General features: G+C 41.5%; 1 protein-coding gene across 2 annotated transcripts in view; it reads left to right on the forward strand.

The window, feature by feature from the left end:
* Window positions 1-16,972, forward strand: part of Grp170 (Grp170 co-chaperone) — a 201,341-nt gene that overhangs the window by 42,681 nt on the left and 141,688 nt on the right. For both annotated transcript variants that reach the window (XM_071666297.1, XM_071666296.1), the window contains exon 5: window positions 9,861-10,069. In XM_071666297.1, coding sequence (XP_071522398.1) covers window positions 9,861-10,069 — 209 coding nt within the window. The remainder of the gene's footprint in view (window positions 1-9,860; window positions 10,070-16,972) is intronic.

Consider the following 16,972-nt stretch of genomic DNA (forward strand, 5'->3'; position numbering starts at 1 on the left):
ACTTGTACACATGCCTTACATCCTTGATAAAAACTTTTCACTGCTTCTAACAACTTGCCTCCCACACCATATATTCTTAATACTATCTACAGATCATCTCTATCAACTCTATCATATGCCTTCTCCAGATCCATAAATGCTATATACAAATCCATTTGCTTTTCTAAGTATTTCTCACATACATTCTTCAAAGCAAACACCTGATCCACACATCCTCTACCACTTCTGAAACCACACTGCTCTTCCCCAATCTGATGCTCTGTACATGCCTTCACCCTCTCAATCAATACCCTCCCATACAATTTGCCAGGAATACTCAACAAACTTATACCTCTGTAATTTGAGCACTCACTCTTATCCCCTTTGCCTTGTACCTCTGTAATTTGAGCCTTCTTAACCTCTAATTAGCCTTCATAACCTCTAATTTTACCATTCTCTTAATTTGTGTTAGCTGATCAGTAAACTGCATTTCCCCCCATTTAACTTATTGTACAAGCCCTTATTCTGTCCTATAAGGTGTTTTATTCTATTATTTAGATATTTTGGGTCAATATTTTTGGTCCTATATTGCCTATACGGAATGTTCCATTTTTGTCCCTTTTTCATTGTTACCTGGAACTTTTCTGCGGAAACTTCCTCACTGTTAATGGTCTCCCTTGCCTCACCAACACTTAACCTGACACTGTTGCTAAGCTGATGAGTCACCTGGCTCACCTAACCCCACACCTGCACTGCTTGGTCTGTCAGACCTCACACAACCTTCATTTAGTCCCTTAGTCCCACCCAATCATCACAAACAAATTATCTACATAGCCTTGCAAAGTTGGCCTTATAAAAGTCAGGAACAAACATTTTATTCTCCTTCCTTTGCACATCCTTCATTGTATTGAATCTTATTTCCTTTTGGTCACTATTATCTAACTGTCCTCCCACCTCAATTTCATCTATAAGTTTGTTTGCATTTATCAATAACAAATCCAAAATACCATCACCCTTGGTCCCCTTGGAAATGTGCTGTGTTAGAAAACAATCTTGGACTGTCTCCATAAATTCTTCTGACTTAACATCTCCCGTATTATCTTCCCAGTTAAATGTACTGAAATTAGTCACCTGGAATACATGCATTATGATCACAAGTCTTCCTAATTTTGTCCCATACAAATTTCTCCCTCAGACTATCAGATAATCTGGGGTCTGTATGATGTTCCTTGTAATAAATTTTGCCTGCTCTCATCTATTTCAGCCCAAATTGATTCTTTCTTTTTTTTTTTACTTTAATGTCACTCCTGTTATAGCTCTAATATATTTATTTATTTATTTATTTATAATACTTGATCGCGGTTTCCTGAATCAGCAAGGTAGCGCCAGGAAACAGATGAAGATTGGCCCACCCACTCATATACATGTATATATATACATACACATCTACATATATACACTTGTACATGCTCATACCTGCTTGCCCTCGTTCATTCCTGGCTTCACCCCACCCCTCAGGAAACGGCATAGCTACCCCCTGCTTCAGCCAGGTACCACCAGGAAAACGGAAAAAAAAAAGCCTCATTCGTTCACTCACTCTATCTGTCGTGTAATGCACCAAAACTGCAGCTCCCTATCCACATCCAGGCCTCTCAGACCCTTCCATTGTTTATCCCAGATGTTTCACATGCCCTAGTTCAATCCATTGACAGCATGTTGACCCTGGTATACCACATTGTTCCAATTCACTCCATTTCTTTCACGCCTCTCACCCTCCCATATGTTCAGGCCCCAATTGCTCAAAATCTTTTTCACCATCCTTCCACCTCCAATTCAGTCTCCTGCTGCTACCTCTGACAGATATATCTTCTTCGCTAACCTTTCCTCACTCATTCTCTTCTGCTATGTCATCCACACACTTTTTTTTTTTTTTACCATGCTTCTCTCTTACCCTTTCATTACTTGATCAAACCACCTCTCACTGCATATTGTCCTCAAACATTTCATTTCCAACACATCCACCCTGTACAACCTTATCTATAGCCCATACCTCACAACCATATGATATTGTTGGAACTACTATTCCTTCAGACATACCCATTTTTCTCTCGAAGATAATGTTCTCTCTTCCCACACATTCTCATCGTTCCCAGAACCTTTACCCTTTCTCCTGCCCTGTGACTCGCTTCCACTTCCATGGTTCCATTCAATGCCAAGTCCACTCCCAGGTATCTAAAACACTTCACTTCCTCTAACTTTTCTCCATTCAAACTTACATCCCAACTAACTTGTCCCTCATAACAGCTAAACCTTGCTCTTATTCACATTTACTCTCAACTTTCTCCTTTCACGCTTCCAAACTCAGTCACCAACTTCTGCAGTTTCTCACTTGAATCAGGCACCAATGTTTTATCACCGGCAAACAACAACTGACTGACTTCCCAGGCCCTGTCATCCCCATCAGACTGCATACTCACGCCTCTCTCCAAAACTTGCATTTACCTCCCAAACCACCCCAACCATAAACAAATTAAACAACCATGGAGACATCAGGCACCCTTGCTGCAGACTGATGTTCACTGAGAATCAATCACTTTCCTCTCTTCCTACTCTTGCACATACCTTACTTTCTTGATAAAAACTTGTCACTGCTTCTAGCACCTTACTTCCCACACTATTTTCTCTTAAGACCTTCCACAAAGCATCTCTTGTCAACTCTTATCAAATGCCTTCTCCAGATCCATAAATGCAACATACAAATCCATCTTTATTTCTGAATATTTCTCACACATTCTTCAAAGCAAACACCTGATCTGCACATCCTCTACCACTTCTGAAACCACACTGCTCCTCCCCAATCTGATCCTCTGTACTTGCCTTCCTCCTCTCAATCAATACCGTCTTATGCAATTTTCCAGTGGTACTCAGCAAACTTATAGCTGAATGCTCACCTTTATCCCCTTTGCCTTTGTACAGTGGCACTATGCATGCATTCTGCCAGTCCTCTGGCACTTTACCATAATCCATACATACATTGAATATCCTCACCAACCAATCAACACCGCAGTCACCCCTTTTTTATTAAATTCAACTACAATACCATGCAGACATGCCACCTTGCTGGATTTCATCTTCCACAAGGCTTTCACCACCTTTTCTCTCTTAATCAAACCATTCTCCCTGACCCTCTCACTTCGCACACCAACCTGACCAAAATGTCTGACATCTGCTCTTAGTTTTTTTTTTTTTATTATTATTATTTTGCTTTGTTGCTGTCTCCCACATTTGCGAGGTAGTGCAAGGAAACAGACGAAAGAATGGCCTAACCCACCCACATACACATGTATATACATACAGGTCCACACAAGCAAATATACATACCTATACATCTCAACATATATATATATATATATATATATATATATATATATATATATATATATATATATATATATATATATATATGGGCACATGGAGAGAATGAGTGAGGAAAGATTGACCGAGAGGATATATGTGTCGGAGGTGGAGGGAACGAGGAGAAGAGGGAGACCAAATTGGAGGTGGAAAGATGGAGTGAAAAAGATTTTGTGTGATCGGGGCCTGAACATGCAGGAGGGTGAAAGGAGGGCAAGGAATAGAGTGAATTGGAGCGATGTGGTATACCGGGGTTGACGTGCTGTCAGTGGATTGAATCAAGGCATGTGAAGCGTTTGGGGTAAACCATGGAAAGCTGTGTAGGTATGTATATTTGCGTGTGTGGACGTATGTATATACATGTGTATGGGGGTGGGTTGGGCCATTTCTTTCGTCTGTTTCCTTGCGCTACCTCGCAAACGCGGGAGACCGGCAAAAAAAAAAAAAAATATACACACACAGACATATACATATATACACATGTACATAATTCATACTGTCTGCCTTTATTCATTCCCATCGCTAATGTGGAAAATTCATGATCATAGAACTGCTCTTAATATTATCCCTAATATAAAGCATTTCCCCAACCACTCTCCTATTATTCTTATATAGTTTGTATCTTTTTTTTTTTTTTTTTTTTTTTTTATACTTTGTCGCTGTCTCCCGCGTTTGCGAGGTAGCGCGAGGAAACAGACGAAAGAAATGGCCCAACCCCCATACACACGTACATACACACGTCCACACACGCAAATATACATACCTACACAGCTTTCCATGGTTTACCCCAGACGCTTCACATGCCTTGATTCAATCCACTGACAGCACGTCAACCCCTGTATACCACATCGCTCCAATTCACTCTATTCCTTGCCCTCCTTTCACCCTCCTGCATGTTCAGGCCCCGATCACACAAAATCTTTTTCACTCCATCTTTCCACCTCCAATTTGGTCTCCCTCTTCTCCTCGTTCCCTCCACCTCCGACACATATATCCTCTTGGTCAATCTTTCCTCACTCATTCTCTCCATGTTCCCAAACCATTTCAAAACACCCTCTTCTGCTCTCTCAACCACGCTCTTTTTATTTCCACACATCTCTCTTACCCTTACGTTACTTACTCGATCAAACCACCTCACACCACACATTGTCCTCAAACATCTCATTTCCAGCACATCCATCCTCCTGCGCACAACTCTATCCATAGCCCACGCCTCGCAACCATACAACATTGTTGGAACCACTATTCCTTCAAACATACCCATTTTTGCTTTCCGAGATAATGTTCTCGACTTCCACACATTTTTCAAGGCTCCCAAAATTTTCGCCCCCTCCCCCACCTCTATGATCCACTTCCGCTTCCATGGTTCCATCCGCTGACAGATCCACTCCCAGATATCTAAAACACTTCACTTCCTCCAGTTTTTCTCCATTCAAACTCACCTCCCAATTGACTTGACCCTCAACCCTACTGTACCTAATAACCTTGCTCTTATTCACATTTACTCTTAACTTTCTTCTTCCACACACTTTACCAAACTCAGTCACCAGCTTCTGCAGTTTCTCACATGAATCAGCCACCAGCGCTGTATCATCAGCGAACAACAACTGACTCACTTCCCAAGCTCTCTCATCCCCAACAGACTTCATACTTGCCCCTCTTTCCAGGACTCTTGCATTTACCTCCCTAACAACCCCATCCATAAACAAATTAAACAACCATGGAGACATCACACACCCCTGCCGCAAACCTACATTCACTGAGAACCAATCACTTTCCTCTCTTCCTACACGTACACATGCCTTACATCCTCGATAAAAACTTTTCACTGCTTCTAACAACTTGCCTCCCACACCATATATTCTTAATACCTTCCACAGAGCATCTCTATCAACTCTATCATATGCCTTCTCCAGATCCATAAATGCTACATACAAATCCATTTGCTTTTCTAAGTATTTCTCACATACATTCTTCAAAGCAAACACCTGATCCACACATCCTCTACCACTTCTGAAACCGCACTGCTCTTCCCCAATCTGATGCTCTGTACATGCCTTCACCCTCTCAATCAATACCCTCCCATATAGTTTACCAGGAATACTCAACAAACTTATACCTCTGTAATTTGAGCACTCACTCTTATCCCCTTTGCCTTTGTACAATGGCACTATGCACGCATTCCGCCAATCCTCAGGCACCTCACCATGAGTCATACATACATTAAATAACCTTACCAACCAGTCAACAATACAGTCACCCCCTTTTTTAATAAATTCCACTGCAATACCATCCAAACCTGCTGCCTTGCCGGCTTTCATCTTCCGCAAAGCTTTTACTACCTCTTCTCTGTTTACCAAATCATTTTCCCTAACCCTCTCACTTTGCACACCACCTCGACCAAAACACCCTATATCTGCCACTCTGTCATCAGACACATTCAACAAACCTTCAAAATACTCATTCCATCTCCTTCTCACATCACCACTACTTGTTATCACCTCCCCATTTACGCCCTTCACTGAAGTTCCCATTTGCTCCCTTGTCTTACGCACCCTATTTACCTCCTTCCAGAACATCTTTTTATTCTCCCTAAAATTTACTGATAGTCTCTCACCCCAACTCTCATTTGCCCTTTTTTTCACCTCTTGCACCTTTCTCTTGACCTCCTGTCTCTTTCTTTTATACTTCTCCCACTCAATTGCATTTTTTCCCTGCAAAAATCGTCCAAATGCCTCTCTCTTCTCTTTCACTATCTATCAATAGAAAACTCTTGTATGATAGGCCATTGATTGAGAGAGGGAAGGGATGTTTAGAGCATCAAATTGGGGAGGAACAGTGTGGTTTCAAAAGAGGTAGAGGATGTATGGCTTCGAAGAATCTGTGAGAAATACTTCGAAAAACAGGTGGATTTGGATGTGGCATTTATGGTTATGGAGGAGGCTTGTGATAAGGGTGATTAAGATGCCTTTAGGAGGAAAGTTGTGAGAAGTAGTGAGAAGTTTTTATCATAGGTGTATGGCTTATGTATGAGTAGGAAGAGAGGAGAGTGAATGTTTCCAAGTAAAGGTTGGTCTGTGGCAGGTGTGTGTGATGTCACCATGGTTCTTTAGTTTGTTTATGTATGGGCTGGTGAGGGAGGTCAGTGTGAGAGTCATGGAGAGAGGGGCAAGTATGCAGTCTGTGTGGAATGAGAGGGTCTGGGAAGTGAGTTGGCTGTTGTTTGCTGCTGATACAATGCTGTTGGCAGATTGGAGTGAGAAACTGAAGTTGGTGATTTTAGTTTAGAAGTGTTTGTGAAAGGAGAAAGTTGAGAGTGAATGTGAATAAAGCAAGGATATTAGGCACAAGTGGATTGAGGGACAGGTTAGCTTGGGTTTGAGTTTGAACAGAGAAAAATTTGAGAAATAAAGCATTTTAGGTATCTGAGAGTGGATATGGCAATGAATGGAACCATGCTAGTGGAAATGAGTCATAGGGTGAGGGAGGGGGTGAAGGTTGTGTGAGTGCTGAAGAGTGAATTTTACCCGGGAAGGGTGTGTTTGTAGGAATAGTTGTACCAACAATATTATATGGATGCAAGGTATGGGTTATATGTAAGGCTCTGAGGAGGAAGGTGGATTTGTTGGAAATGAAATGTTTAAGGACAATATATGGTGTGAAGAGGTTTTATCGAATAAATAATAAAAGGGTAAGAGAGATTTGTGGTGTTAAAAAGAAAGTGGTTGATAGAGCAGAAGAGGGTGTGCTGAAATTGTTTGGACATAGTGAGAGAATTGTGTAAAGGGTTGACAAGGAGGATGTATGTGTCCTTAAAGCAAATGCCTGATTCACACATCATCCACCAATTGTTTTGGAGATTTATTGATTAAGTACTATCTGGAGTGTATGGAGGGATGAATAAAAGATGAAAGGGTAAGAGAGATGTTTGGCAGTAAGAAAAGTGTGTTTTTGAGATACTTTGAATGATTGGGGGTGACCTCCCCTTGTATTTTTTCTTTTAAGATCCAGTTGCAAACAAAAGTCCACATCAAGGCTTGGCTTTATTGAGATATAGAGAAGTTGATGAAAGGGAAAATAAGAGACAAGGGGAAGTATTTACAAATTCTGTAGGAAGTGAAAGATTTGTCTTTTAAAATGTACCAGTTCATAGTGATTGGGAAAGACATTAAAGGGTGGCAAATCCCAAAGCTACGAGGATTCGTTAAAGAAATGGTCATCAAAACAGCCCACCTTTGAGTTGCTAATGGCCTCATAGTAATCATGTGATGCAGGCAGCTTGCTGAGCATTGCATGATCTAGCAAGTGGTGGGGGCTCACAGGCAGCCAGTTCTCGAGAGCAAAAACTGAAGTAATACCCTTAGAAGATGGAAATTGAACCAACATTGCAATGTAAGGCATGCAGATAAAGTTTTGAAGTTATCTCAGGAGAGTTTATACATTGGATTGCTTTTGACTCTGTCAAGTAAGGATGCAGACCTAGAACCACCCCAGATGTGAGTGCAGTACTCCATACAAGGACAGATCAGTCCTTTGTATAAAAGTTGAAGCATCCAGTAAAAAAGAAATTTTATTTAAATAGGAGTCCCAGTTTCTTAGAGGCAGACTTAGGTATTTTCTTAATGTGGAGTTTCCAAGGTAGAATGGATGGCAGAGTAATATCAAACATGTTCATTGAGTCAAGAGGTGGAATTACAAAACTTTCAAAGGCGAGATTAAATTTGTAAGGAATTTTTGATAGGTAGATGGGCAGAAACTGGGTCTTGGAGGCATTAAATTTACAAGTATTATGTACCCCACTGAGGTATCCTGTCCAAGTGTGAATTTATTGAGAAAGTTAGGTCGAGACGAGATGCAGATCAAGTGAGAGAAAAATAAGCAGAATTGAAGGATTTGGAGGAATGCAGTGTTGAGTTGTCAGTATATGAATACATTTGATTATTTGTGGAAGAAAGAAAATTGATGGTAAAAAGGAAGCAAAGTGTAGGAGACAGGACAGAACCATGTGGGACACTGTTGTTGATGGAGAAAGGGTAAGGGGTTGTTCCATCAGTAACCATGGAGATACATTAGCCAGAGAGGAAACTAAATATAAGGGAACATAGTGAGGGAGGGAAGCCAAAAGAGGAGAGCTTAGAGATGACTCCCAGATGCCACACCCTTTGAATATGTCAAGAGTAGCCACGTAGGATTCCCAAATATCATTCAGGATTGATGGCCAGAGATTAGTAAGATAAGAAAGAATATCACCAGTGGATCTCACTTTACAGAAGTCATATTGATGTTGAGAGAGAAGACTTTTAGATTTAAGAGGTCTGAGGATATAGGAGTTGAGGAGGGATTCAATGACTTTGGAAATGGTAGATGGCAAAGCAACAGGTGGAAATGGTAGATGGCAAAGCAACAGGATGATAGTTAAGAGATTGAAATGTTAGCCCTTCTTAGGGATGGGATGTGACCATGCATGCTTTTAAGAAGGAAAAGTTCTGCTTTGTTTTGTAATAGAAATGGAAAATATAAGTTTGCACAGGTGTAAATTCAGAGGCACAGTCTTTCAGTACACAGGGATATATGCCATCAGGGCAACAAGCCTTGCTTGTGTTGAGATAGAAAAGCACTTTTCCAACAGTTCGAGCAGAGATTATGGGAAGGGGCATAGGGTTAGTAAGTGGAGCATCAGGGGGTGAAGGAAAGTTACGAGTAATTCAAGTCTGAGGAAAAACAGGAACTGAAGAGAATTGCTATGTCTATGGAGGAGATAGCTATTGTATGCTGGAGGGTGTGAGATATGCATAGGATAGCATGATGTGCTTGGAATAGAGAGAATTAGTGATGTGGTATACAAAAATCGACTTGCAGTCAGTGAGTTGAACCAGGATATATGAAGAAGTCAGGGAAAATCATGTTTTTCTTCTTTAGTACATCAGAAATGACAAGGGAGTGGTTGTGAGCAATTGAAGCTATTCTTGTCTGTTCTTGGCACTACTGTGCTGTGCAGGAAGCAGTAAAAAGGTATGAAAGAAAAAGGAAAAGATTATTAGGGTAAAAGTAAGATATAAATATTTGAATGAGAAACTAAGTGGAGAAGTTATTTTGAAGGCAAGTGGTTGAATTTGTAATTGCTGTGAGCAGGGTTGTTTTAGGTGATTTGTAAGAATGACTACAGATCCTATATAGTGGATACATTTTTGCGAAGTTATCAAACCATAAATGGAGATGCATATTTTGCTTGTATTGTGGCTTGGGATGATCGAGTAGAAATGAAGGTTTCTGTTACTTTTTTTGAAAGTACATATAGTTTAAAATGAATATTTTATTACACTTAACCCACCTTTTGTAAATGAGCATGGATTTATTGTTGGTATATAGAGATGCCACCTTTTGTATCACTATCATGATTTGTAAATTCACCTTATATTCTTAAACAATGTAATGAAAAAAGTTATGACTTTTCCATAAATCCTCAGGTTTTGTCTTTAATGTCAACCAATGCTGCCGTGGCTCTCAATTATGGCATGTTCCGCCGAAAGGAAATAAATGCTACGATACAGAACTTTCTTTTTTATGACATGGGTGCATCGTCTACAACAGCCACAATAGTGTCGTACCAGACCGTCAAAACAAAGGATAGAGGATATACAGAAACCAATCCCCAGGTCACTGTCTTGGGTCTTGGGTAAGTGACTAGAGGCTGTGGATCTTGCCATGTATAAATCATTTTATCACATCTTAGAAGTGAACATGACTTCTTGTTGGTTTGCTCAACAAAACTGCTAGTGTATTACAGGGGTGTACCAAAGAAGGGGTATTTCCACCCCCCCCACCCCCCAATTATGAAGTATAATGTAAACTTGATAATAATGACTTTTTTTTTATAATTATTCTAACCCTTTCATTGCCATTGAAAGAAAATATAAATGTATATGTCTTCTTTTTTATCCTTGTTGCCATTTCCTGTATTAATGTTTAGCACCAGGAACAGACAAAGAAAGGTCCCATTTACTCATATTCATTGTCTAGCTGTTATGTGTAATGCACCGAAACCACAACCCCCTATCCACATCCAGGCCCCACAGACCTTTCTGTAGTTTCCTTAGCAGCTTCATATGCCCCAGTTTAGTCCATTGACTGTGCTGTGCCTTCTCTATATCAGATAGCTCCAATAAACTCTTATCCTGTGCAAGCATTTTAACCCCCTGCATGTTCAGACCTGATTACGCAGAATCTAATACAATTCTTTCTTCCTTATCCAATTCATTGTTCCCATTCTCCTCTTCTGATACTTGTATCCATTTAGCCCGTTTCTCCTGTCATTATATATATATATCCAAACCATATCAGCTTACACTCTTCAGCTCTTCAACCATATTCTTTTTATTACCACTAACCATATCATTTCTTAGTGGTCAATCTTCCTTGCACCACATATTGTCCTTAAACAGTTCATTTCTTACACTCACCCACTTCTCTACAATTGTATTTTTTTTTTTTTTTTTTTTTTATACTTTGTCGCTGTCTCCCGCGTTTGCGAGGTAGCGCAAGGAAACAGACGAAAGAAATGGCCCAACCCCCCCCATACACAAGTACATACACACGTCCACACACGCAAATATACATACCTACACAGCTTTCCATGGTTTACCCCGGACGCTTCACATGCCTTGATTCAATCCACTGACAGCACGTCAACCCCTGTATACCACATCGCTCCAATTCACTCTATTCCTTGCCCTCCTTTCACCCTCCTGCATGTTCAGGCCCCGATCACACAAAATCCTTTTCACTCCGTCTTTCCACCTCCAATTTGGTCTCCCTCTTCTCCTCGTTCCCTCCACCTCCGACACATATATCCTCTTGGTCAATCTTTCCTCACTCATTCTCTCCATGTGCCCAAACCATTTCAAAACACCCTGTTCTGCTCTCTCAACCACGCTCTTTTTATTTCCACACATCTCTCTTACCCTTACGTTACTTACTCGATCAAACCACCTCACACCACACATTGTCCTCAAACATCTCATTTCCAGCACATCCATCCTCCTGCGCACAACTCTATCCATAGCCCACGCCTCGCAACCATACAACATTGTTGGAACCACTATTCCTTCAAACATACCCATTTTTGCTTTCCGGGATAATGTTCTCGACTTCCACACATTTTTCAAGGCTCCCAGAATTTTCGCCCCCTCCCCCACCCTATGATCCACTTCCGCTTCCATGGTTCCATCCGCTGCCAGATCCACTCCCAGATATCTAAAACACTTCACTTCCTCCAGTTTTTCTCCATTCAAACTCACCTCCCAATTGACTTGACCCTCAACCCTACTGTACCTAATAACCTTGCTCTTATTCACATTTACTCTTAACTTTCTTCTTCCACACACTTTACCAAACTCCGTCACCAGCTTCTGCAGTTTCTCACATGAATCCGCCACCAGCGCTGTATCATCAGCGAACAACAACTGACTCACTTCCCAAGCTCTCTCATCCCCAACAGACTTCATACTTGCCCCTCTTTCCAAGACTCTTGCATTTACCTCCCTAACAACCCCATCCATAAACAAATTAAACAACCATGGAGACATCACACACCCCTGCCGCAAACCTACATTCACTGAGAACCAATCACTTTCCTCTCTTCCTACACGTACACATGCCTTACATCCTCGATAAAAACTTTTCACTGCTTCTAACAACTTGCCTCCCACACCATATATTCTTAATACCTTCCACAGAGCATCTCTATCAACTCTATCATATGCCTTCTCCAGATCCATAAATGCTACATACAAATCCATTTGCTTTTCTAAGTATTTCTCACATACATTCTTCAAAGCAAACACCTGATCCACACATCCTCTACCACTTCTGAAACCACACTGCTCTTCCCCAATCTGATGCTCTGTACATGCCTTCACCCTCTCAATCAATACCCTCCCATATAATTTACCAGGAATACTCAACAAACTTATACCTCTGTAATTTGAGCACTCACTCTTATCCCCTTTGCCTTTGTACAATGGCACTATGCACGCATTCCGCCAATCCTCAGGCACCTCACCATGAGTCATACATACATTGAATAACCTTACCAACCAGTCAACAATACAGTCACCCCCTTTTTTAATAAATTCCACTGCAATACCATCCAAACCTGCTGCCTTGCCGGCTTTCATCTTCCGCAAAGCTTTTACTACCTCTTCTCTGTTTACCAAATCATTTTCCCTAACCCTCTCACTTTGCACACCACCTCGACCCAAACACCCTATATCTGCCACTCTGTCATCAGACACATTCAACAAACCTTCAAAATACTCATTCCATCTCCTTCTCACATCACCACTACTTGTTATCACCTCCCCATTTGTGCCCTTCACTGAAGTTCCCATTTGCTCCCTTGTCTTACGCACCCTATTTACCTCCTTCCAGAACATCTTTTTATTCTCCCTAAAATTTACTGATAGTCTCTCACCCCAACTCTCATTTGCCCTTTTTTTCACCTCTTGCACCTTTCTCTTGACCTCCTGTCTCTTTCTTTTATACTTCTCCCACTCAATTGCATTTTTTCCCTGCAAAAATCGTCCAAATGCCTCTCTCTTCTCTTTCACTAATACTCTTACTTCTTCATCCCACCACTCACTACCCTTTCTAAACAGCCCACCTCCCACTCTTCTCATGCCACAAGCATCTTTTGCGCAATCCATCACTGATTCCCTAAATACATCCCATTCCTCCCCCACTCCCCTTACTTCCATTGTTCTCACCTTTTTCCATTCTGTACACAGTCTCTCCTGGTACTTCCCCACACAGGTCTCCTTCCCAAGCTCACTTACTCTCACCACCTTCTTCACCCCAACATTCACTCTTCTTTTCTGAAAACCCATACTAATCTTCACCTTAGCCTCCACAAGATAATGGTCAGACATCCCTCCAGTTGCACCTCTCAGCACATTGACATCCAAAAGTCTCTCTTTCGCACGCCTGTCAATTAACACGTAATCCAATAACGCTCTCTGGCCATCTCTCCTACTTACATAAGTATACTTATGTATATCTCGCTTTTTAAACCAGGTATTCCCAATCATCAGTCCTTTTTCAGCACATAAATCTACAAGCTCTTCACCATTTCCATTTACAACACTGAACACCCCATGCATACCAATTATTCCCTCAACTGCCACATTACTCACCTTTGCATTCAAATCACCCATCACTATAACCCGGTCTCGTGCATCAAAACCGCTAACACACTCATTTAGCTGCTCCCAAAACACTTGCCTCTCATGATCTTTCTTCTCATGCCCAGGTGCATATGCACCAATAATCACCCACCTCTCTCCATCAACTTTCAATTTTACCCATATTAATCGAGAATTTACTTTCTTACATTCTATCACATACTCCCACAACTCCTGTTTCAGGAGTATTGCTACTCCTTCCCTTGCTCTTGTCCTCTCACTAACCCCTGACTTCACTCCCCAGACATTTCCAAACCACTCTTCCCCTTTACCCTTGAGCTTCGTTTCACTCAGAGCCAAAACAATTGTATATGTAGCACATGTCTCTCATCCAGACGACACTATTAGGAATATTATACCCATTTTCACCCTCCAAGATAGTGACCTCTCTTTCCACATGTTCCTCAGTGTTTCCAGAACCTTAACCTCCTCACCCACCATGTGATTCACCTCTGCTTCCATGGTTTCATTTACTGCCATATCCAGTCCCAGTTATCTAATAGTTCTTTTCCTCCAGATTTTCTCCATTAAAACATGCATTCCAACTAACTTGTCTCTTTGTGCTGGTAAACCTTACAACCTTGCTTTTATTCACATTGTCTCTAGTTTTTTCTTATCACACACTATCCCAAACTTGGACACCAACTTCTGCTGTTTGTCATCACTAGTATCGTGTCATCAGCAAACAGAAGCGGACTCTAATCACAGGTCCCCCATCCCCAACAGACTGCATACCTGTTCCTCTCTCCAAGTCTTTTACATTTACCTTCCTCACCACCCCATCATAAACAAATATGATAGCTATGTGACATCACACATCCCTGCAGCATCTACTCTACTCTTCTAATTTTGCCTTCTTGTCATAAAAGTTGTTCATCAGTCCTTCAAAATACTTGCTCCATCTCCACTTTACCTCATCACTGCCTATTACCTCTTCCCCATCTGTGCCCTTCGCTAATTTCCCATTTGTCCTCTTGTTTTCTCCCATTATTAAACTCTTTTCAAATGTTTTCTTATTCTCCCTTTCCTGATATTCACCCTCATTTGCCCTCTTTTTCTGCTCCTGCACCTTCCTGTTTACATTCTGCTACTTCCTCTTCTACATCCTCTACTCATTCACATGCCTTCCCTCTAAGTACCACCCATACACTTCTGTTTTCTCTCTCTCTAGCTCAAGACTTCAACATCCTATCACTCCATAACTTGCCCACCTTCTATGTGCCACACACTTTTTTCCACATACCAGTGCTGCTGTCTTAAATACCTACCATTATTCACCCACAACCCAAGCTTCATTTACTCTTCTGGTATTATTTCATGTAAGCCTCATTTTCAAGCACACTTTCACCATGCTTTTCTCACCTGTATCATTTTCTCTTTTCCAAAAACCTTACAAATCTTCACCCTCACCACCATCAAGTAATCACACATTTCACCTGCTACCTGCAGTTCTCAGCACATTCACATTTAAGATTCTTGGTTTTGCATACTTATCAATTAGTTTGTGATCCAGTAATGCTTACATACCATCTTTTCTACCCAGATATACTTACCATGTCCCTCTTATTAAACCTGATATTTCTAGTCACCATTTCTTCTTGTGCAACTAAACACACTGTGCCTCTCAGTTATAATACCCACTACTGTCACACTATCCACTTTTGTGTTCTAATCACCCATTGCTAATACCTGATCTCTTGCTTCAGTCTTAATGAAACATCTTTTCAGATGCTCCCAAAACACACTGCTGTTTGTCTTTTTTTTTTTTTCATGGCCAGGTGCATAAGCATGAATAATAGTCCACCACTCATGATCTACTTCATTTTTACCCACATCATTTTGGAGCTCACTTCCATACGCACTCGCATTCCTACAACTTCATCAGTAGTGCTGCCCAACCCTAGTTCTCACAATCACACAAACCCCTGACTTACCCTTATGACATTTCCAAGCCACTCTTATCCCTTACCCTTGAGCTTGTTTCTCTCAAAGCTTGAACATCCATGTTCTTTTCCATAAACACATATTTCTCTTCTGTCATCTTGGTTGCATGCGCGCATACACACGCACACACTCACTGTTATGAGCAATCAGGGCCTAAACATGCAGGAGAGTGAGAGGTGTGTAAGGAATAGAGTGAATTGGAATGATGTATACCAGGGTTGAAATGCTGTCAAGGGACTGAACCAGAGTATGTGAAACATCTGGGGTAAACCATAGAAAGGGAGCTGTGATTTCAGTGCATGCAGATGTGGCCTTTTTTCGTCTGTTTTTGTGCTACCTCGCTGATGCAGGAGGTTGTGATGATGTTTCTTGTGGAGGTGGGATGACACTGGGAATGATGAAGGTGAGTATATATATTTCTTTCTTTCAAACTATTTGCAATTTCCTGTGTTAGCAAGGAAGCGTTAAGAACAGAGGACTGGGCCTTTAAGGGAATATCCTCACCTGGCCCTCATCTCTGTTCCCTCTTTTGGAAAGTTAAATAAAACGAGAGGGGAGGATTACCAGTCCCCTGCTCCCTACCCTTTTAGGCGCCTTCTACGACACGCAGGGAATATGTGGGAAGTATTCTTTCTCCCCTATCTTCTGCTCTCTCAAGAGCGTGGTTGAGAGAGCAGAAGAGGGTGTTTTGAAGTGGTTTGGGCACATGGAGAGAATGAGTGAGGAAAGATTGACCAAGAGGATATATGTGTCGGAGGTGGAGGGAACGAGGAGAAGAGGGAGACCAAATTGGAGGTGGAAAGATGGAGTGAAAAAGATTTTGTGTGATCGGGGCCTGAACATGCAGGAGGGTGAAAGGAGGGCAAGGAATAGAGTGAATTGGAGCGATGTGGTATACCGGGGTTGACGTGCTGTCAGTGGATTGAAGCAAGGCATGTGAAGCGTCTGGGGTAAACCATGGAAAGTTGTGTAGGTATGTATATTTGGGTGTGTGGACGTATGTATATACATGTGTATGGGGGGGGTTGGGCCATTTCTTTCGTCTGTTTCCTTGCGCTACCTCGCAAACGCGGGAGACAGCGACAAAGTATAAAAAAAAAAAAAATATATATATATATGTATAATGTGCTGAGAGGTGCAACTGGAGGGATGTCTGATCATTATCTTGTGGAGGCTAAGGTGAAGATTTGTATAGGTTTTCAGAAAAGAAGAGTGAATGTTGAGGTGAAGAGGGTGGTGAGAGTAAGTGAGCTTGGGAAGGAGACTTGTGTGAGGAAGTACCAGGAGAGACTGAGTACAAAATGGAAAAAGGTGAGAACAATGGAAGTAAGAGGAGTGGGGGAGGAATGGGATGTATTTAGGGAATCAGTGATGGATTGCGCAAAAGATGCTTGTGG

This window comes from Panulirus ornatus, chromosome 11, assembly GCF_036320965.1.
Source record: "Panulirus ornatus isolate Po-2019 chromosome 11, ASM3632096v1, whole genome shotgun sequence".
In the NCBI taxonomy this organism is placed as follows: Eukaryota; Metazoa; Arthropoda; class Malacostraca; order Decapoda; family Palinuridae; genus Panulirus; species Panulirus ornatus.